This window comes from Ptychodera flava, chromosome 20, assembly GCF_041260155.1.
Source record: "Ptychodera flava strain L36383 chromosome 20, AS_Pfla_20210202, whole genome shotgun sequence".
NCBI lineage: Eukaryota > Metazoa > Hemichordata > Enteropneusta > Ptychoderidae > Ptychodera > Ptychodera flava.
In genome coordinates this window covers 25116731-25141136 of record NC_091947.1, presented here as the reverse complement: position 1 = coordinate 25141136, position 24406 = coordinate 25116731, and the positions used below count along the sequence as shown (strand labels likewise).

Below are 24406 nucleotides of genomic sequence, written 5' to 3'. Positions count from 1 at the left end.
TGAATCGGTTTTTTTTTCAATATAATAATTAAAATGTTTTGGAAAATTTAATGGGATATTAATAGACGATGAATGTGCTCAATGTGTGCGGCGAACAATAATTAATGAGGCGCAGCTATAGATGTCAGCATCTGTATAGACAATTGATTATTTCAACTGGCCACGCTAATCTAAACAGACACGAGTAACATTATAGAGAATATCCATAACACAGGGAAAAGCCAACACTTTTCTGCGGAACTTGGCAAGATCAAAGGCAAACGACAACACATAATCAGTAGCAAATGGTGGCATAATTTTAATCTACAAGGTCATGAAACATTTTTTTTTCATTTTGAAAGTTCATAAATAAAACAATTTAACGAATAATCCCGGCATATCAGTTACATTCACTCAAGTGTTAATTTTGGTTTTGGCTCCTGACTCCGTTTTTTAAAAGAAACGTTTACCATTCTTAGTGTGAGCGACTGGTAGTGAAAACATGTTTCAAGTCTAACGGCTTTGGACATGTAACGCTTGTGGTTGCACTTCTACAAATTTTCCTGTGAAGCAGGTATGTAACGATTTCGGTTGAAGAAAACTTCGAAACGAACCGAACCCAAAATTGTCGTCGCAGGTGTCTTTAAAACCCTTAGTCCCTATCGAATACTTCTAAATCCTTTTCCTAGAATATTAAAGTTATATAGAAATAAAAATGAAGTACGATACATTGAATCTACGCCACATATGGCTGAAGTTGAACTTTCCTAAAATTCTACCCTTTCCCATATACCATATTTCTGAAATTTACTGTACATCTTGTCAAAATTAACCTATGTCCTATCCTTCTAGGGAAGGAGTATAAAAGTTCCCTCAATAATAATAATAAAGGAAAGAAATACTGTGAAATTAACAGTCTTAAGTTTGCTTCCGTTTTATCCAACTTAATTGTCAGGCAAAGACGCGACAAAAATCTGTACAGCATGCCGTGTGTGAGTATCCTTGCCGGTGAATTTGGAAAGATTTCTATAAAATGTTTCATGTCAACTCTGTCCTATTCCGTCTACATTGTCTCTCTCAACAAGTGTCTTGTGTTCGTCACACGGGCCAGTTGGCTTGTTTCATTCACAGAGCGCTTACGGACTGCCCAGTCAAGGCTGTCTACAGAACGCTGGAACTTCTTGTGGTACACGAAAATCTATAGTATCAATAAACCTCATACGTCCTGACTGGGAAAAAACAAACCATAATGAAAGAATATCTCCCACTTTTATCGGAATAGTTCACTTATCTTTTCAGTACTCGATTGGGTTGTGAGTTCTCCATCCGAATTCAACAGTGAGGTAGATTTCTGTCGGTGGGGCGAATCATGGTGGGAGATACAAATGTAGAGTTGGTCATCACCTCGCTCTTTCACATATTAAACTATTTAGTGTAGTTCCACATCTGTAGACGATCAGGATCTCGTCACAAGCCTTGGACTTTTTTGTTCAATGAAAAGGTACATTAAAGAGTCAACTGCACTGAAGAAAAGTCAACATGGTCCCTCGGGGCATCATGTAGTGCGTCACCATGCTCGAACTCCCTGGGGAACAGGCTGTGGTTGCATGGTATATGTTGTAGGCTGTACGTTGACGCTCGGTAGAGTGTACGATGTGTTGCTGTACGTGTACGGGGTGGTGTACGGGCTCATATTCACGTTGCTGCAGTTATAGTTCGAGTAAGTGCACGCGCTGTTGTAGTTATTGTTGTAGCCGTATGGCGGTGGACTTCCCAGGCAGGGTTTACCGTCCCTCACCAGCACGGGCACTGCCACGCGTCTGGGTGCCGGCTGGGTGGCCAGTTCCAGCGTTTTGTCCTGCCTCTGGCGTTTGCACTTGTACCGGCGGTTCTGGAACCAGATTTTCACCTGCGTCGACGTCAACTTCAGCATGTTGGCCAAGTGCTCCCTCTCCGGGGCTGACAGGTAGCGCTGCTGCTTGAAGCGTCGCTCCAGTTCGAACACCTGGGCCTGGGAAAACAACACCCGGGGTTTTCGTCTCTGCCGTTGTTTCTGACCGTGGGGACGTTCGTCGTCTTTGTGGCGTTTATCCGTAGCTTTGGCTCCCTGCGTGCTAGCCATGGCCGTTCTCGCTGCCAAATAAAGAAATGAAATTATCATCAAAATAAGAATAATGTAGAGGAAAAAAGCCAAGCAGACAAAAGAGTGAAATTTGACAATTACTTTGGTACACAACGTAGGGGACCATCATTGCTAATGACTACAATCTGGAGTTTTTTTACTATGATGACATACGGCTGAGAGTCGATCCACTTAATTGATGTGAAACGTTTAATTGTCTCACGGTCTATTTTTTCTCTCTTTCTGAGTCAGTGGTGATCTTCAAGACGTGTCTTATCTCTTGTTCTGAAAACGACCCAAAACAACCTTTTTTGTTGGTCGTGCACACCCTTGGTCGTACGCGACAATCAAGTGGATATGGTCACTCGACAAGATTTTTCTCCCGAATGTCGTTTTGTTGAAACAAAAGACTAATATGAAGATGCATTTGGATTTCAAATCAATGTGAAGAGAAAACGACATTCTCAAAATTTAAAACATTTTATAAGAGGTTAGCCAAGAATCGCTCTTAAGAGATCAGTCACAACGTGAAATTTCACTTTGCAGCTTTCTCTACAACCAAACATGACACAAATTGGCACTTGCAAAATCGCTAACCACTTTTCTTCACCGCCTTTCAACGGGGCTATTATTCGTTTACACTGAAGGTTTTTCCTTTTCCCAGTGCGAATGCGCCCGATAATTTGATTAACTCAAAGTTCTCCTATGAAGTGCTGTAATGATTGTCCTCTCAGGAGCGTCTCAAGTAACACTTACAAGACTCGATGGGGACTTCCTCTCGACTCGAGTCGGGTTTGACCAAATCGGATATGATACTGGCCGCGCTGGCGGCCGAGTTACTCGAGGTTGGATGTTGTTGTTGTTGCTGCTGCTGCTGCTGTTGTTGGTGTTGGTGTTGGTGGTGATGGTGATTGTGCTGGTGGCTCTGTTGTTGTTGGTGATGGTGGTGGTGATGATGATTGTTGTAAATGCTGGCCGGAGAGAGGGAAATGTCCATAGCGTCCTGAACTCCGACGGGTCCCGTGTGCGTGGTTAGCTCGGCCTCCAGCGGCAGGCAAAGTGACTTCAGGTCGTGGTGGGTCGATTCCATCATTGCCGCTGCCTGCTGACCGTGGTGCTGGTAGTGCTGCTGTTGTTGCTCGGCTAGATTCAGTATGTCCTTAACAGAGAACGGAGTATTGTTAGTCATAGAAGTAGCTAGCATTGTCGGTCCTAACGTCTACCCAGCGGGTGTAATGAGCGCATGCAGGGACCCACTGAAGTAAACATACACCGGGTAGATATTAGTGATGGAACGTGAACTATAACGTAACTGCTCAAGTTGTGGAGAGTTTCCCTATTTAAAAACTAGCTGCCGTCGTCTGTCAGTGGGTGCCGTATCATATAACGTTAGACGTTCCTCCTACATTGTAATGGGGCGGTTTAATACTTGTCTGGGCGTAACCACTAGCGCCAAGGGGTGAAAAACGATCCCTATGAGATGGGGGGTCCATAGAATGCCTGCAAGACAAGTGGTTCCATCGAGCCGGAGTCTCACTTATCTCACACCCTGATTGGCCAACTCTACCCGGGTAGACGACTTTCGCTGACAGTATATACATCGCAATCAATTACTTCTAGTATCGGGCACTTAGCTCGGAGCCGCTCGCTGTCAGTTTTTGTTTAGCTCATATGATCCCTCCATTTGCTTAAGTAAATGATGTTTGGTCCACCGCAGGACCGTTTCTCAGTACACCAACAATTGCGTGCTAACGACTCTATGAAATACTCAGATTCTACGCACCACCCCACCCCCCATTTCACTGAATCAGCTTAGAGCACAGAGGAAACGATGGGGGCACTTCAGACTAAAGTCAACATTTATTGTGATTTCTTCAATTAAGCTTGATTGTCAGCACCCCATCCATGCTTGTCAAAAAAGACGAAGGGAGACAAGAGACAGACACACCTTCCCGATGGATTTGACAGGGAAACGAATCCATGGAATCATGGAGACTCCATAATCTCATCACAAATTAGTTCCAATCAATTTCCAAAAAGGAATGTTTCCCTCCCCCTCCCTCTGTTCGCGCGCTCTCTCCCTCTACCCTTATCTGAGACAGACGTTGCACGCAAAATATTTTCATTCTTTCAAAAGCGGGGAATAATGGAGTTGAAAGTAGTGTGACAAATTGGTGCCTACAAGAAGACGCACTAAAAGAAACACAGCGTCACCGGTTAATTTACCAATCAACCACGACGAAAGGACGGTTAACCGATAACTTGCCGTTTTCAAGTTTTAATCGCAAACCTGGGATGTTATCAGCTACACGGGAGTCAGGGAACACAGCAAAAACAAACTAAACAAAAAAACGAAGTCGTTGTTCTTAACTTTGAATTTCCCCGCATTTTTGACAACTTGTCTGCTTTTTCAGGCACTTTAGCGTTAACTCCGAGTCCGAGTCAGCAACAAGCGCGAAACAGCATTCCTTGCATCGCTGTAAGTCGGCGCAAAACCGAAGACTTTAATCGCTCGGGGCAATTTTCGTTCGTTTCAAGAACACGTAATTATTTTCATAAACGGAGAAGGTTGAATACTTCTCGTGAAGAAAGAAACGCACACTGATCATTTCAATACAACTGTATCAGTGTGTTGAGGACTTTTTATTTACAAAATGTCAAAGCTAAGACACTGTTTTTCCATTGCTTTTGCTTCAATGTTAACTTACCACTTTAATCCGGAAACAAAAGTATTGATAAAGTCAAGAAATCTGGAGCAGAGGCTTTGGAGATTAACGATATGTCAGTTTCAACAGAAGAATACGCTAATTGAACCACTCGTCGAACGGGACACGCGCTTTCCTTAAAAGAAGAAAGAGCTTGGAAAGCCATAAGTTGAAGACGATGTAAGAGGAAGCTGTTTATAATTGTTTAGGGCTTCCATCAATGAGGGTATTTGCGAATGTCGAGCTGCCCTCTTGGCTTCGGTTAATCGATGATCGGCGGGCATCCATGTTTCTGGCCACGCTAGACTGTAATTTGGAGGGCTCAAGTTTAGATAGAAACTACTCACTTTTGGACTGAGAGGCTGATAACGCCCGCGCCATCGTAGTCAGTTAAGTACTTGGGAGTGTCTACAATTCGGCCTGAAAAAGTTTTTTCCTTCTTTAAACGAATGGGAAGGGAGAAAAATACCAAAACACAATCTCTAATCAAGGTTCGAAGTCATCAGATAAGAGGACACTAGAGGGCTTAAAAGCAACTCGAAACCATAATGTTTTGAGAAGTTTTCGTCTTGGAGACACAAGTACCAGACGTTGGCCGTATCACACTCGTGTTATTTCGGCGATCAGCGCGAGGTATTTTGTTTAGAAGAACGTTTACATTTTCTGTCGGACAGATTTTTAAATTTCGATCGTCGGACCCACAACGGCATCAGCAGCGAATTGAGCGCTGAACGGACGTGTTTCCATCGCCAAATCTGCATGGCCCTGTTTGGGGAACAGATATTTCATGTTTTCAGACCCACTTTATTTCGAGGTAAAAGTCATCGAATCGACAAATAGACAGCCCGGAATAGCCTTTCACTGACACTTTCCTAAATGCACAAAGTAAAGTGACTTGTTTGAATAATGCTTTTCAAGGCTTTCAACACAAAAAACAACAAAACGGTAAGAGGGCTTCTGCAGAGAAGTGGAGGCTAGAAATAATCCCTATCCAACGCACGGAATGGCAAGAGTTTTTTTGGCAGTCTCTAATATCTCATCGCGTCGCCTAGACCATTAAATTAAAACACACGACATTCGATATTTTGGCCGCAGGGAAATCTGCCTTTGTTACAGAAATATTTTCACCTCACTAAACGTTCTCGAGTGAAAACCTCTCGGTTACGGAAAAGTATTGAGTTTTCACGTCACATTTTTGTTTTCGCTTGATTTTACACATGTGTGCGCGCTCTTATCTTTGGAATAAAAAGCAAATTGGGAAGCAGCTCACACTATTGAAAATGAATAAAAACAAAAAAAGATAAAGCCGTTGCATAATTATCGAAAACGCGCGGCTTGATTTCAATTGCAAATATTGTCCGCAAAAAAGCGGCCAAATAAACTGGAAAGACAAAGGAACACAGCATGATTTGATGCGGCTTTCTTATTTTCAGCTAGATCGCAGTTCCTCGATCCTGGAACTGACTCTGGCTTCATTTCTGTCACAGAAGTTATTAAACGGTCATTTATTGAATCCACAGAAATTGATCTATCGTTCGCCCTTGTCAGCCTGACAGTAACCTTCAACGATTTATGGTAGCTTTCCATTACATTTCTAACCAAATTGGCCATAATTGATGTTATATGAACGCAAATAATTGAAATCTTTCAATGCCCGTCCTGCAAGCGATCTGCCTGTTAATTGCTAGGCAAACTATATATTAAAATCTCTGGGCAAAGAGGTATGCGGTTAGCTTGTCCGTAGGCGACCTGTCTTTCGTCCCTTGTAAATCTACGTGAATAAACAGCTCAGCACACGTGGCTTCTGTCTATATTATTTTAGTTTGATGACGTTATATTTATTTGATAAGAACAGGTTGGCAAAAACCTCCTTATTCTTGCCAAGGGAGGGTATTTTGTCCGACTGAACAAAGAAACTTGCTACAAAATAACAAATAACAAACGAATTCGTTTTAGAATTCGTATTATTGTAGGATAATTTAGCAACAAAAAGCTAAATAAACATTTTGGATTTTCGTTCTTTCGTTGTTCCAAAACAGTCATGATTCGCTTTTTACCCTTTTTTTGATGCGGGTTATCCGATGTCCAGTGGCGGGAAGATTCTGTTCTTTAGAAATGAGAGGTGGATTTTTTTGTTTCTTTTTGTTTTTTATCTGAGCTTACCATTTGTGTAGATGCAAATGATCAAATTTACAAAAAAAAAACGGCAATGATTAAAGATGAAATACGAAGGATTTCGTTTTATCATATAAAGTTTGTCACAAGGTAATCGGTCATTGCACTTTATCATGTTACATTTTTATCGAAAAAAAACCAACATATTTTCAACGAACACGCCATGTTTGTTTTACCTATCAGAACTGGGTATTGCTCTGGCTACAACAATGCCTGCAACAGATGCATTTCAGTCTAATGAAAGCAGATTGTATATTTTTACATTCGACACATCTTTTATCTACCCCAGGGAGTAGATTTCAGTTCATTCAACATTATCTAAGTCATATATTACTCGATTGATTTAGACTGTGTTCCGTGATTAATTTCAATCAATTAATTTGTCTACAATTAATCTACAGTTCGTTTCTATTTTTATCCCAATCATCGTCCCCTACCAGGCGCACCATTCACTCTGAGTCGACAGCACAATTTGCATGAAAACAATACTTGTAGCTGGCTTTCATGCGTTGGTCTATCTGTAATTAATCAAACGTTTTAATTAATGGCTTCTGCATTACGATTAAACGGTTTTGACATCACCTCCAAGTTTAATGCCTCTGTAACAACACCATTTCAAGACGGTGCTTTTTACGCTCAACTTTAAACATTTTCCGTTTACTTAAAATATGGTCGGTGGGTGGGGTGACTGTGATTAAAAGTTAAATTTTATTTGTAAAATGGTATTCGTCATGTCATATATGCCCTCTTCGATACTAAACTCTTTTAGGCTGTTTCCTTCAGCAACAATGAACCTCGTCACGTGCAGAGACCGCACTCTACTAGGAGCAACAAGTCACAAAGACACATTTATTGCTTGTAGGATTAAATAATGTCAATGCCTGTGCCGTTAGTGTGGGTGATTCACAATCAATATGATATTTTACAAACATGTTTTTTCATATTTTTCCGTGGATAAAGTTCAGTCAAAAGTTATAACATATATATTGGTACTCAAATTCTTCTTTTTTCAAAACAAATATTCTTTTGTGAATAAAGGCTCACCAGAGCAGTTGACATATGGAACAACGCGTTGCATGACGGGTAAACCAAAATAGCCGATTTAATGAAAGATTATTGTCGTGAGTGTTACCATATCGATTAATATAGCTTGCATTTATGAAAATAATTTTCCTTCGCATCATTAACGTCACGCAATGGTTTTTTGATACCACATTATGTAAACCTACCAAAGAGGGTTCCACAGTAGTAGTCTTAGCGAGATAAGCATATCTGTTCGATTCGAGTGTCCCATCATACTTATCGTATGTCTGTGCACACATGTATGTATGTATGTATGTATGTATGTATGTATGTATGTATGTATGTATGTATGTATGTATGTATGTATGTATGTATGTATGTATGTATGTATGTATGTATGTATGTATGTATGTATGTATGTATGTATGTATGTATGCATGTATGTTGTATCTATCTATCTATCTATCTATCTATCTATCTATCTATCTATCTATCTATCTATCTATCTATCTATCTATCTATCAATCTATGTATATATGTATATATCTATGTATCTATTTATCTATATCGTTTGTATAAGGTATGCATGTATTTGTGAAACTGAGTCACTATGGAAATCATGTCTATTACTTTAAAATAACTGTACACTCTCTGTCTGTATATGCATAATATATATATATATATATATATATATATATATATATATATATATACGTATATTGTTTTGTATTAAATAAAACGACGCTTTAATCAGCTGCTTTAATGAAATAAAGGCATAGGTTTTAGAAGAGATTTTGCTCTCAATTCAGTTTCGCTTCACTGGGGTACTCATACTTTCAAAATATTTAAAAGGGTAAGAAAAATGCTTTTACTGGCAATGGTTTGAAGTATCATGAAAGAAAGTGTCTCTCCATGTTTCTAATCTATTCTAGCACTGCAATCACTGTAAAGCATTCACTGTTCAATATTTATTATAGTTGATATGTAACGATACAGACGAAATCATAAGAATAGTTCTTACAAGACGAAATCCATGTTTTGACTTTTGACAGACTCTAGAGTTGTATTTGTGTATGTTTAAGCATTCTGAAGCGAGAGCTTTATCTGCCTCACTCAAAGAGGTTGTTAATTTCGCAATGAAACGTTTTCTGGGGGTTGTGGAAAGTGCAACGCTTCTATTGTAATGGGTAGCCTTATCCAAACCAAGCTCAATTAATTAATGTAATTTCGGATGCATTATGGTGAAAGCAGATTACATTATGCACGTTACAATGATAATTCTACCGGTGTATTTCACCCTTTCCCAGCTCACAGCCTTTCTATTCCAGACTGCATTTCTAACGACACCGAATTATATCTGTACAGAAGGCCTTGTAACAAAGCCGTCACTTGTCGCAAGTGTCAGCAGAAACGTTACCAATATCATTCCGAGAATCGCGCGTCACAATTAATTATGAGACACGCGGCATCCGGGACCAATTTGAGCGCCACACAGAATTGCGCGGCGCGCAGTACACGCTCCCAATGAAAACAAAGTCAACAGAACACAGTCGATTCAAATATTAAATTTTTAATTTCTTTTTAAAGTGAGTTAGATGGAGCTCAACATTCTGTTCGTGGCTAGGCGCAATTACATCTTGTCAATCCAACAGCCATTCAAACTATTAATCACTTGTGATCTCGCAATGGTAATCATAGCCGTTCTTAGTATTATAAGGAAAGAAAATATATGTAGTCAATGTAGAGTCTGCAACAGTATAGATTAGTTCCTTGTGTATTATGTGTGATCTTACAGACTGTGGGGCAAATGGCTAACTCCAGTCTGAAATAATAACAGTAAATTGTACCGAAATTTGACTTTTAATGAAATAAACTTTTGTCACAAACGTTATTACGGGAATCCCTAGAATGTAATTTTATTATTCAGCTTTCAAATACACTGTGATTTTCATGATTTCCTCCCGTTTGAGGTCGAAATTCCATATTAGGGATTTGTGCATTTTCTCGGTTATCATAAAGTATATTGGTTGAAACGCCACCGTATTTGATACAAAGTGAGAGGGGAAGATTGGTCTTGTTGGCACACTAACGCTCACTGGTCTAGCTGTGCTACCAATTTATGCCAAAATTTCTTGTCATAAGTTATGATGACTATTTTTTCTGACGCAAAATCTCAAATCGCGGTTACTCATACATAACAGGCACATCTCGGAAAGAAAGCGATCACCCCGGGGGAAAATGTCAACAAAGTTAAGGTTTTACGTGATGCATGTTCTCTAAAATTGTTACAAGCAAAAAGTCTCTTTATCTCAGGAAAACATTCTGTCTCAGACAGCCTTTATTAGCTCTGAAATTGTCTTGATGTCATTATTAGATCATTTTACAGCGTTGCTGAAACTGACAAGGGCTTTGGCACTTCAAGCGGAAGAGGACTCGAGAGCCTAACTCGATGAGATAATTTGAGTAATCTCTTGGTCTAGGATGTCGAAAAGGGTTGGAAGAAGACGTCGATAAACGACATAAGTGTTCGAAGTAAACGAATTAGCCCTGAAGTGGCAAATCAAGGGTCGTTTCAAGAGAGCCCGGGGCTGACTCGGGTTTCTCCGCGATTTTTTTCCATTGAAACAGACATGTACCACCTGCGCCCGGGATCTTTGTAAGTTTCACTGGCTTGGAGCTGGGAGAGTGAAGCCCGAACAATAGCCTCAGACGGCGCCACGCACTCTTAAAGATCTGATCGTCCAAACATGTCCGAAAACTTTCAAAAACAGATACATTAAACAAACAAAGCGTATAGGTAGAGTGGATGGGTGGAAACGGCTCCGTGCGCCCCGTCATTTAAACGATGAATCCCGACTTGAAAGCTGCAATAAACGGGTACGATTTCATTTTCAAGCGGCGATATTCTTTGCAAATGCGCCCATCAAAATTGCACGAATGAGTGGCATTTCTATCGTAGAAATTTTAAGTCTAGCGCTACTCTGAGATGTGCATTGTTGGAGCTCTTAGAGAAATCCTATTCAGCCCTTTCAGAGTTGTCCAGGACAAACTCAATTAGCTGAGGCAAAAAATGTTGAAGCGGTGAGAGAAGTGGAGGGGTGGCCGAATCTTGAACCTGCTCTTAGTCTCCCGTTTGGGTTGAGGAAGAAGAATTAAAGAGAGAGAAACCTTGGTGAGAGGAGCTTATGGACCCCGTCACAATTGTCTTATTCAGCGTGTTTGAGAAAACAAGGCCTTTGAGATGCAACGGAACAAGACCGAGTTGCACAAGCTCCTGAGTTCTAAATGGTCCATGCCTAAGCGCCATAGGTTGGTAAACCATGCCAGTCGGTGCCCTAACTGTATGCAGATCAGGGATGTCGGCGATAGGCTGGGCCCGATAAATGATCCCGAACGCCGATTGGAGACGCGCTGTCTGCCAGTCTGAATTCCTGGGCACAAACACCTATGGTCTGGGCTAGCCAAGGTGTAGCTGGTATGTCTTCCATCCGATACTTTACACATTAGGTCGACGCCAGCCTGCTGGCCGGCTTAGGCTCAGGAAACCAGAAAGTCGAGCTGACGATAGAAACGAAGCGACGAAGTCAGGTAGTACGCGTCAGCGATAGTCATGGGCGAGCAACCGCAGGAGTTAATTACATGGAAACGGTGTTTTACTTACCGTGCTTTCCTTTCTACAATAGCCCGATAACGCTTCAGTGCAGAGCGTAGAATCATCACAACTTGCCTGCCCCACGCGTTCTCTATCCCTTTCCACCGGCCGATTATTTTCCTCGATCCCGTTGAACATTTGTAAAAGACGATACCAAAAAAAAATCAGCCAGATATTCGGCTTGAGATTGAGCCCTACTCTCCTATTTGTTCACTCTGCTGTCGATCATTGTAGCCTTTTGGTCCCTCAAGTTGTCTCTACGTTCAGAACAGCGGGCCTGTTCAGTTGAACAATGGAACTCAATTGTACGTATAGACGGTACTTACTGTGCCACAAGGAGACCAGAGTACCTGAGGGTTAATGCGTGTCAAGAAGCAGAACTCAACAGATTTCATAGTTCTCTAGCCTCGGTGTTTACTCACATATAAACGTGTATCCATCTATTTGACATCTCTTATACGAGGATCTGATAAAAAACTAAACCACTCGCGCCTTCTTTGCCTATTTCTTGTTCGTTTAGATAAATATCTAAATACATCTTGTGAGGGAATTCTACGTTATATAAAGCGAAATGTAATATCCAAATAAAATACTCTGTCAAACTTAAACTGAAATTCCGAACCGACAATTATTTCCTTTGTTCACGTCAGCATATCTGTAATTCGTCGCTTCTGCATTTGCTCAATACACGGGAGCATGGAAGCTTACAGTGGTATTCGGACATTCTATACTGAACATACACTTCAGCATCCCGTTTGTAATAATATCTATCAGAAAACAAATACAACTCACACAAAAAAAGTCTGACGCCAGCCCTAATTGCTCCCTGTATGGCTACAATAAGGAGGACGTGTCCAAGAAGAAACAGAGTCGGGGGGAAAACAATCGATAAACGACGATTATTTTTGCACAGATGAAACATTAGGATAAGGCAGGCGGTTTCCTTTCCCACGCCCTAATCTGTCACGATTAGCGATTTCTTTCTATCCTCTTTCTGGCAGTTCTCGGTTGTCAAAAATGGAGAGAAGTGATTGAGAGTGATTTGATTCTAATTTCGTCGAGACAGATTTGGATCGGAAATCGTTACCACTGGCTCTTAAGTCACGAAGCCAACTTTGGTGCAAAACAGCGTGAATTTCTGAAGGGTTAAATGTTCAGTCGAAATAGATAAACTAAACGTTCAGTGCAGTATCTATGTTACAAACGAAATAACTATCTGTGCAGTATACTTTATAGCAAATTTATGAATATATATATATATATATATATATATATATATATATATATATATATATATATATATATATATATATATTTATATATATAAATCCGAACGGTAAAAGTAGTTTGATGATTGATTGCAAGATGCATGCAACTTATGTAACGGAGATTATTATTTTGTACTGGAATAATTTTTGTTATATTTATGGCGCTCTACTTTTAGCATCGAGAACTGTAATTTCCCACAAGGACATATGTATACTTTGAAGTATACATACAGTCGGAATATGTATATATATATATATATATATATATATATATATATATATATATATATATATATATATATATATATATATATATCACGGCGAAATTAGGCTGGGTAATTAGTATCGTTCATAACTTTGAGTTGTAGGCTAATTTCATCGTTTCACTGAGAATACAGAAGCTTAAAGTTTTCGAACAGTCACGGCTTCCTTATGCTTTTACTTTAAATTATACATTCATACGTATATTCATACTTACACACATACATACATACATACATACATACATACATACATACATACATACATACATACATACATACATACATACATACATACATACATACATACATACATACATACATACACACACACACACACACACACACACATACATACATACATACATACATACATACATACATACATACATACATACAGACAGACAGACATACAGACAGACATACATACATACACACACACACACACACACACCACACATACATACATACATACATACATACATACATACATACATACATACATACATACATACATGCATGCATGCATGCATGCATGCATGCATGCATGCATGCATGCATGCATGCATGCATGCATCATACATACATACATACATACATACATACATACATACATACATACATACATACATACATACATACATACATACATACATACATACATACATACATACATACATACATACATACATACATACATACATACATACATACATACATACATACGTACGTGCACCCAGTCAGTCAGTCAGAGATAGACACAGAGATATACAGAGATGGTATTGCTTCCTCAAGATGATTTACAAGGCAAGGTCGGGTGTAATGTTAAACGACATCCGCATGTTTATCATCAGTATAGGGCTTTTTGATATCTGCAACAACGATTTCCCCAAAATCACGGCTGGTCTTCACCGTATCCTTGCAATAACCTCTGTAATACTACTGGTGGTCATTGTTGTCATTGTAATGATGATGATAAAGATGATGATGATGATGATGATGGTGGTGGTGGTGGTGGTGGTGGTGGTTGCCTGTGACGACGGGGTTAGTACGACTATGTTGTTGCAATGAATGATGATGCAGTGAAGAACACAATCATTATGACAACAGTCAATGATCGTAGGCAACAACGATGACAACAACAGAAACGTTAATGTTCGTGGGCGACAGGAACGCCTGCCACTGACGGAAATCGTTACACATGAATAACTTTCATGTTGGCGAACGCAACACAAGCTAGTCTAACAGACAAAATTCTAGTCTTTTTGTAAATGCCTCAATATTGGAACTCATCTCGGAGTTGACAGAGTCAAACCAGCATCGGCAATATTTGCCAAAGTATTGGCTACCATCGACCCTTCTCGTAACACACGGGGCGTGCTTTAATCTACCAGACGCCCGCGGCGCTTTTGTCACGAAATTGGTGTACAGTAGTTGTAATCTCCCCCCGCTATGATAAAGTGTCGTTTAATTTTTTATTGAGAGAAACCCCGCGGCGACATAATTGTCTCTCCAAGGCCCCTGAAAAGCGTATTAGTCGCTCTTCAATGGGAAAGGTATCGCACTCGGGGCGGTCACACTGACTTGTGACTTCGTCGAGACCGAAGTGTACAAGCGCGAAAATTTAATTACAACAACTTTTTAGGTTCAATCTGGATGTCGATGCATTGGGGAGTTTTTCATCTAGTCAGGTTAGCCACCCTGAATGGCTCCGTGTTATCTCTGTGATTGATTGAGCGTTCCTGGCTGACGCCTGTCCGTCAAACTGAAATATTGGATAATAAAAGTGCAGTGCCGTATGTTGGAAGGAGGGAGAAGCAAACATCATGCATTCGGAAAAGAAAAAGATCACTGAAACACGAGTTTCCAAAGGAAAAGATCTATACACAAAAGTATGACTTTATTGCATTTGTGGACAACGTCTTAAAATTAGCCGGGTTAGAAAACACAAATTCCTACGGTTGCCGAAATACAAATCCTTATATATCAAGAAATCAATATATACATTGCACGTGTACGCACATACATATGTGTACGTTCATATTCATAAATATGTATGTATGTATGTATGTATGTATGTATGTATGTATGTATGTATGTATGTATGTATGTATGTATGTATGTATGTATGTATGTATGTATGTATGTATGTATGTATGTATGTATGCATGTATGCATGTATGTATAGGCATACGTGCATGTACGTTTGTGTCAAGCAGAGCTCTGTTACTTTCTGTGTCTTTCCATATAGGCCTAGTATTAACTTCAAATATTACATTATAGACTACACTTGTTAAGATGACACATTGAAACTGCAGTTGATGGGAAAGTGTAGCAACATTCATTTATGTTTTCTTATGGAATGTAGAAGTAAAATAATCTGCCTAATCAGGGACCTCATAAATCAAAGTTAAAACACTATTAGTCAAGTCAATTTATTTTATCGCTTATATTGAAACATCTAACACCGGACAATTCGTCACGGGGAATGCAAATAATTGATTATTTGTAACAAAGTCTTAATCCGAATTTTAAAAAATCCCGAAAACATCTGATGCACACAAATGCAGGCAAATCTCATAAAGCGTGTGACATAATCTGTCTTAAAACTGTTTATAAAACTCACTATTTGCAACAGTCGGAACGACTGACTTTTCATAGAAGCCAAATGAACGAGATATCGCCAACACTGAGATCCAGGTTTCTGCATTTAAGGGAAAAGGTCCTTGACATTGCCGTCAATTTAACCATTTCTCGAAATGATTGTAACAAAGTCTTAATCCGAATTTTAAAAAATCCCGAAAACATCTGATGCACACAAATGCAGGTAAATCTCATAAAGCGTGTGACATAATCGCCCTTAAAACTAAAACTGTTTATAAAACTCACTATTTGCAACAGTCGGAACGACTGACTTTTCATAGAAGCCAAATGAACGAGATATCGCCAACACTGAGATCCAGGTTTCTGCATTTAAGGAAAAAGGTCCATGACATTGCCGTCAATTTAACCATTTCTCGAAACGATTTCAAGAAATTTTCCAAATTGTCAGAAATCGACAGGCTTGGAGTAGTTATTAATAAAGCGAGTGGGTCTGCCGTCGGAAATGACGAATAAATTTCCTATTAGGGGTTGCCCTATTGACCCTTGTAGCATCACCGGAGGGGTCTTTTAATGTCATAATTTGTGCGAAAATTGGAATTTGCTTGGCATAGATTACATTAGGAATCGCTCTTCTGATTTGTGAGACAATTGTAGCGAGGATTGGTTCATTGTGCACCCGTTGATACATCGACCACACTGCGCTCTCGTACTCCCTAATCTGAAAAAAAGGTCAGATCGGCTTTCCAGAGAGTATTGCTCGCGGAACAAGGAATAGTAAGCGACATCAGCCATCAAGTATTTTTTTCTGCGGCTTTATGGCTTGCCAAATTGGAGTTGAAAAACGTGCAATTACCGCCACAAAGACTCGAGCTTGTTGAATCGCTTGGCCCTGAGTTCCACCGAGAGAGTGCATTCATATGCAGGCTGTGTAAGGCCGTGTGCGGGAACGGGGAATGATAGTGTACCCATTCTATCGGGTTTCCAGGCACGGTTGACGCTGGTTTCAGCGTTCAGTGAATTTTCTATGAAAACTCACATCAAGAGCCGGTATTTCGAAGCAGGGACCATGTGCTTGTCGCAGTCCATCCTAAACCCTCTCATTATGAGTAAACACACATATCTTATAAAAACAATTATGTTTAAAAGCGACGTTCTTATCAGAATTATTCCAATAATCAAAGAATCACAAGACACCAGTCAAACAATTCTCGGAAGGAGTGGAAGCGAGCTAGGACAATTCAATCAGTTATAATATTTGGTCACCATATATCCCCAAATTTTCATTTGCAATTTCGACTCATGTAACGATGCGTAAATGTAAACTTACCTCTACAGAATCAACAAAGGCTTATAGAAAGCTATGGGCTTTTTAGTTATAACCAATTTCTAGCATGTTGAACAGCACATAAAACTCAGAGTAATTCTCTGCCTCCAAGTCCGCGGTGGCAATATGCATGCGAAAGAAATAAGGGAACAAGTAACCCCTACAGTTTAACATGAATGTGCTCTTTAATTGTCTATTTCATCCATGATAACAACATAATTACATTCAACGTCTGACGCTCGTTCTTTAGGACATAAAAAATGTTCGAAAAAAATTAATGCGTGTAATCCATCTGAAAACACCAACTCGTTAGCTTTGCTTTTTCACAACCCGCCAAGTTTCTTAAAGCGTAACGTTCACTCATAGAAATCATGTTATTTGCTTATTTAAAAGACAAAGAATTCGCATTTGAAGTTAACTGTTAGTTTTGCTAAGACCATGGTTAATTATGCAAATTTGGTGTGAAAATAGACGACAGCAGACAATGATAGCGGAACAGATCAAGGAATAATAAAATGATATGTACCCGCTCCAAGCAGTAGACCGCAACACCACAGCTGTTTGAGTGTCTTTCGTCAAACATTTTAACTATTATAGATGGCACAGTACTTGTATAAGTTTATTGGAACACTTGACAACAAGCAGAAAACTAAAAAAGCTCTACATGTGAGTTTTAGAAACACTAAAATATAGTTGCTTGTTCATCGCCAACACTTTTTAATGGTTACACTTGTTCTTCGATAACTATGTTGTTACTGCGATTTTATTTGCTAAATGACATCGATATCTTAGATATTAGTTCTATCAGACTGTTTGTACAACACATAAAAAACGATATTTTAACACGTGCAGATCAATACGAAGTCGCTTCGCAACTTGAAACGGGACAAAGTTTTTGAAAAGAACATTAGCAGGATAGTAACACGCTAAAATTAAATAACTTTCTTCAACACGACAGTGACGATTCTCTGCGCAAATTTAAACATGGAGAGGATTAAAAATTCCTTTAAAGTTTGTTGAGAATACTTGTGTCGCGATCATATAATTTCGAGCAAATTAGAAAGACTGGCGTAAACAAAACAAAACAACTGCATATTTCCTCCATCTCCAACTGTGTTATTTGTTCCAAGACGCCCGCTTTGGTTGAAATATCTGGCACGTAATAGGGTCCAAAACGTCTCCTCTCTCGTTATAATTTGTTATTTTATCCTACACTTGAAATTTACAGCGGACTCATAGAAGATATTGTTAGGCTGATTTTTCCCACCGTGTCACTACATTTTTCCAGGTTACTGTTGAAACAAGGAGATGTTTGCATGTGTATTTTTCGCCCATTAGGTCCTATACGCAATGTAACCATGGACAATACATATTTGCATTCCGTAGGTAGGGATGTTGAGTTTGTTTTGATAACTCAGGGGGGAAGGTAAACAAAGCTCGTCTTCCAAGAGTCGCCCCAAGACAAATCACTACTGACTATACTGACTATGAATGTCGGCTGGCCACAAGACTAGCTTTGCACGCCACTGAGCTCAGCAATCGATGGGAGGGTTTCCTTGTTGTATAGATGATATGAAAAAGGGACACAAAGTTCCACTTCTAAGCATGTATAAACGCTTTTAGATTTATGAAGTATTGTAAATTAACGGTGGTCGATTAAATTTGCGACCGTCGGCGTAGATTGGAGTTGATTTATTATTTAGTGTATCACAACAATAAATATGGCGAATGGATGTGCCTCAGAGCGGCGCCTTTACAAACTTTTGACAGCTTGGAATAATTTTATCATATTTTCATTGTTTTCTTTTCTCCGTCAAGTCTCGCCAGAGGGTACAAACACAAAGTTTCCAGTGTGCGCAAATGAAACCAAATGATGAAGGGGTGGAAGCAATATACTGAACGAATTCAAGTTTCTGAGAGCAAACCGCCGCATTCAATGTTTGGCAAATAAAGAAAAATTTAGAAGCAACGTCAACTGCAGCTTGGTCAAAAAAAACCCGAGAGAATCGTCTAGTCATCGAAATTGTTAACGAAGTCAGTTGCAACTTTTGTCAATAAATGTAACCGCATTTAAAGCTGTCCAATATCTTATTTAAAATGATCATCATAGCAGCTTTGGATCTGTTATTAATGGACACTTAATCATCCAAACCTACTGCACTCGATGGAAAGTCAGAAAACTTAGAAAACATTCAGTATTTTTGTAACAAAGACAGACAGGAAATTTTCAAAGATACATTAACAGGCAGCTTTGTATGACTTGATTGCCATTAAGAACTTCTAATAACATTTGTCAGCCACTAAGATTTCAGTCAGACGGTTTGGATTGTGGGTTATATTCTGACTGAACAAAAACACTCGGCTATCAAAACGGATACAGTATTTTGCTTCGTTTTATAAAGTATTGGTTTTGCCAGCCTGAAATGTACATGTATCGAGTCTGCAAAGTCATTCAACCTCCTGAGAAAATCCTCGACGGGCTCAAGTTGCCCATAACCGTAAACTTTAACTTTGAATTTCCTTTCGTTGTGAACGTTTGTTGACAAATTATACACTACAATTATGAAAGTCAGTTCGGGTTTCTGACAATTAAGGGAGCTACAGCATTGCAAGATAGGCTCTTTTTTCTTTGATTCCATCAAGTGCATATTGCATGAGTGAACACGCATTTTAAACTTTGCTCAAAGATGTGATTGAATCGTTCCCTTGTCAAACTGAAGACGCATCGCAAACATCTCACTCACTTTCATAAAGAGACAGCAGCCATCGAGATTCACGCGCGGAAAAGACAGGCGGATCACGAGAACATACAATTATATATCTTGCAATTGTTCGCACAAATGTCGAAAATCATTATTTTTATAACAAGATATCAAGAATATCAAGTGTTATTAAATTTCATAAGTTGTAACGGTTACACTATAACTGCATTGGCAACGAATTTTAACACCAAAGGGAATACGCAAAGAATGCCCGCTGAGTCTGGCTCGCAATAGCAGCCGTAACATCTGGCTAATATCATTCATTAACTTTGTTAAACAGGGGTAAAGCACCGTGGGATGTCTGTCTGTGTTGAGACAGACAAATCGATTCCACCCATTAGTTATCAGTGACCCTGAAATTATTCCAAATGAAATAATTATCGACCTCGACACCATGGGCAGAAAGTTCAAAGACGGAGACCAAGCAAGATTCGACCCTTACCTGCCGAAGGCGTTGTTGTGGATAACGCGCGTAGAGCATGCTCAGTGCGTGTCTTGCTTTTTCTACGGAGTTATGCGGAGCGGGATATTTCTCAACCAAAAGTATGGCTCTCAGTATCAGGCATAGACCAGGAACTGATAATAAGGCAGTCAAGATGTATCCGGTCGTACCCAAGGATTTTGAAATCAAGCAGACGGATATTCGGGGAATCAGCTGACCGCTCCACCCAAGAAGATCTTTTGTAAAGGTCAAGTTGGGTCAGTGTTTTCCCCTTAGACGCAGGGTGCTCTGTGTCGGGTCACTTTCGATTTTGGCTCAAATTTCTGGACCGATGCCCGGCTCGCTGGCGTCGTCGGGTGAATGTGGTGTCAGATCGGACAATAGAAATACCAGACAGATGAATGATCAAAATAAAAAAACGCGCTTAGTGAGGAATATTGTTACCTTCTCTGTTCTTTCTGGGAGGATTTTGTATTGATAGATATGGCAGTGAAAGGGAAATCTGGAATGTGAGAGGAAACAAAACTGTTTCCTTATGTTGATAACTAAATAAAATTAACTTCATCAATTGCACGGAAACCGAGCAAGGGAACGAGAAATGTTAAACAAAATGTGAACTGGATGTTGGAAAATGAACATTGCTGGATCACTTTATAATTGTACATTTTGTACCCGCATGAGTGAAAACTCCCGAGTTACAATAAGCAGTTTTTACACAACATGACGACATAGATCGACCCAAGTACAATATGGCACATGCTGACAAGATATGAAGATGGGGAATGACTCTTAGAAGGCTGTAGCGCGGGTTACCAAGGATACACGGATAACCGGAGACAAAGTGACGTTGAGAAGAGAGACAGACAAAGGCGGGGATATGCAATGACAAAGTACGTGATAAATAAAAAGGCTATTTATTTTTATCCATGTTTCATAGCATTCTGTTTTACTCTCTGAACCTCATTCCCCGTTATCTCCATGGCAACAAGGCTTATAGTACCCATCCGAATGTTTCGCTCGTCGTATGCCCGAAATTGCTGTCGATAAGCGGTGTCTCTGGCGAGCTGATCTATTTTTAACCCAATGACTAGCGCTCTTGCAATATAAATAGACTTTGATAAAGAGACGTTTCCATAAATGACCCCAAGTTACAAGCGACCTCCCAAGGCACCGATGACGTAATCGCCAATGTTTGTACATTCAATTTGAAAATGCACACTACTGTGACAGCGGCGGCCTGGTATAAATCGTTTGAATAAACATGCATTTACCTTCTGAGAGATCTAGACAGGGGGGAGGGGAGGAAAACACTATTGTCAGAAACTTTTTCACTTGTGACACTACCTCTATCGTTCTTGCGTTGCTCAGTTAATGTATTGAAAGTATTTGCACTTCAAAATTGAGACCTAAAAACACTCGTCCCGGCATGTTCTTGAACCTGGTCAACCAAAGAAATATTTAAAGCGTATTGCAAAACTTGTCACTCATGTTTTTCACCTCACATCACATCACATCACATCATACCACATCACACCACACCACATCACATCACATCACATCACATCACATCACATCACATCACATCACATCACAGCACATCACATCACATCACATCACATCACATCACATCACATCACATCACATCACATCACATCACATCACATCACATCACATCATACCACATCACACCACACCACATCACATCACATCACATCACATCACATCACATCACATCACATCACATCACATCACAAAACATCACATCACATCACATCACATCACATCACATCACATCACAAACATCACATCACATCACATCACATCACATCACATCACATCACATCACATCACATCACATCACATCACAAACATCACATAACATCACATCATACACGTCACGTCACACACGTCACGTCGCGTCACAACATGTCACAGCATGTCACAACGTGCCACGTCCCAATTTTCATGTACCAATATTTTTGTTTCAACTTTTGCTTAATTCGTGGTTTCCCCGGGACCTCTTCCACTAATCGTCGTACTTGTCAATATGCACTGTGGTCTTGCAACAAAGATTCCAAGGAAAAAAAGTGAAAAAAGAATTTGGTATAATCCGTTAAGTTTCCCCGCATATTAAGTGATATTTGTGGAAACCGCTTCCAACAATTAAATTTAAAATGTGAGAACTTGCCTCAATAATAAACTTCTTGCAGTGCGTTGAATTAACTGTTTCAATGAACTCAAGTTAGTGTGTTGAATTCAATGTTGCACAACATTTTGGTAATGATCTCCCCTTGCCTTTGAAACAAGAGAAATGCCTATTTCATCAGTATTATATATTTGATTGAGGTCGCAGGGAAGCTCGTTTTAATGCGTTTCTACTAATATTATCTGAGAGACTGCTAGACTCAAGTGGTAAGTTTGGTCAATCCAGCCACGCCATTCTTCAATGTTAGAAAGTCATTCAGAATAATTACAACTCTGTGTCAATCAGTGAGAACGTATATTCAATAACTGTTTACGTCAAATTTTGTTCGTCGATGAAAGTTCCCTTTCACGCTGAAAGTGGTTTCACGTTCGCGTATAGGTTTGCGATTAGGGCGACGCGGAATGATAATCAAATTTCCAGTGTATGGGTTTTAATGAGTATGGTGGACATTGAACGAAACTCGACGTTAAACTCTTCAAAATTTGGGAGCTGCCTCGTCGAAGCAAACTTAGGCAGTACAATTTGGGAAAGTCTGCCTAGACCCATGCTTTTTAATGGCCTGTTCTCTTTTTTCCATCTAAAGGCGCACTATCAATAAAGCATCGCGGCCCGCGGTCCCAATTTGAAGAAGGATTCTAAACACGTCATGGATTAAGTTGCCACTTTCGATGCAACCTTGCGCTCCGCAAGTTGTTTTTGAAAGGCTACTCTTGATCGTGTGTATCACATTAAACAAATATTTGGACAGCCTCAGACACAACATGGAGGGAAAGTTTGCTACGATTCTCTTGCTTAATAGTCACTGAGACTTATGAAAGCTTTCTGCCAGGCTCGTGGGACCAAATTAGTTTCCACGTTGAGGTATATATCGCGGAAAGATATGCACCGTCGACAGAGAGCCCCTCTTTCTTGTCTGTTCTACCCAACCGATAGACCACACAAAATGCAGCTTGCCAGCTGTCAATCAAAGCCTACCGTCGCTCGAGTGCCGCGATGATTGAGATAAAGTGTTTTCCGAGCATGCCAACCACACAGCGAAAATTTATCTTTGCGCAGTGTATGCAGTTCACTCTTGTGAGCATACATGACCTCCGCGACTCTTGGCGTTGATTGCGTCACAGCCTTTTTAGCCCGGCTGTCAAGTTTATCTTTCCCGAGGCCTCGGCAAAAAAAAGTGACAATCAAAGCATCGAAATACCAAAATTGGTAAACAGCTGGGGGGAAATTCGCCTGAAGCGATCAGGACTCATTGCTTGGTGATGGAATCAAGAAATTAGTGAGCAAGAAAGTTAGGAAGTGCGACGTTAAAAAAAAGAACCCTTAATGATTGGAAAAAACTGAAGTCACTGAAGTAAAACAAGAAAAAGTAACACAATATTGCCAGATTTGAAGAAAGATAAATAACCCAAAGCAAATGGTGAGATTGACAAGACATTAACTGATAGTGTAATTGATTGATCAATCGATAGATAGATAGATAGATCGAAAGATAGATAGATAGATAGATAGATAGATAGATAGATAGATAGATAGATAGATAGATAGATAGATAGATAGATAGGTAGATAGATAGATAGATAGAGAGATAGATAGATAGTTTGAAAGTTTAAAACAGATCTGAACTTTTAAACTTATTATTATACCGTGATAAAAAAATGGTTCTATGACGTAATTGAGAGAATTCCATGGCAACGCCAGGTTGACGCCCCACCCAGACATCGGGAGTCAATTATTCACCCTATCCATTGCGAACTTGACATATTACTCACCTCTGTGATACCTATCCAGCGTCTATGACAATATCCGTCATGATTAAGGTCTTTGATGCCTCGCTTTCATACCGATGGACACATGACTGATGCGAGTTTGATTGAGGGAAAAACA

At 39.8% G+C, this 24406-nt stretch overlaps 1 protein-coding gene across 4 annotated transcripts in view; it reads right to left on the bottom strand.

Annotated features, from left to right (window-relative positions):
- Window positions 1-273: 273 nt before the first annotated feature.
- Window positions 274-24406, bottom strand: part of LOC139120398 (homeobox protein XENK-2-like) — a 32455-nt gene continuing 8322 nt past the window's right edge. Inside the window, exons 1-3 of one of the 4 annotated variants that reach the window (XM_070684789.1) lie at window positions 20317-20492; window positions 2858-3260; window positions 274-2112 (exon numbers count right to left, since the gene is read on the bottom strand). In XM_070684789.1, the coding sequence (XP_070540890.1) occupies window positions 1547-2112; window positions 2858-3260; window positions 20317-20355 (1008 nt within the window). In that variant the 5' untranslated portion in view covers window positions 20356-20492 and the 3' untranslated portion in view covers window positions 274-1546. Of the gene's footprint in view, window positions 2113-2857; window positions 3500-11665; window positions 11887-20316; window positions 20493-24406 lie in introns of those variants that run through there. The other 3 variants (XM_070684785.1, XM_070684788.1, XM_070684786.1) reach the window with 3 other exon arrangements.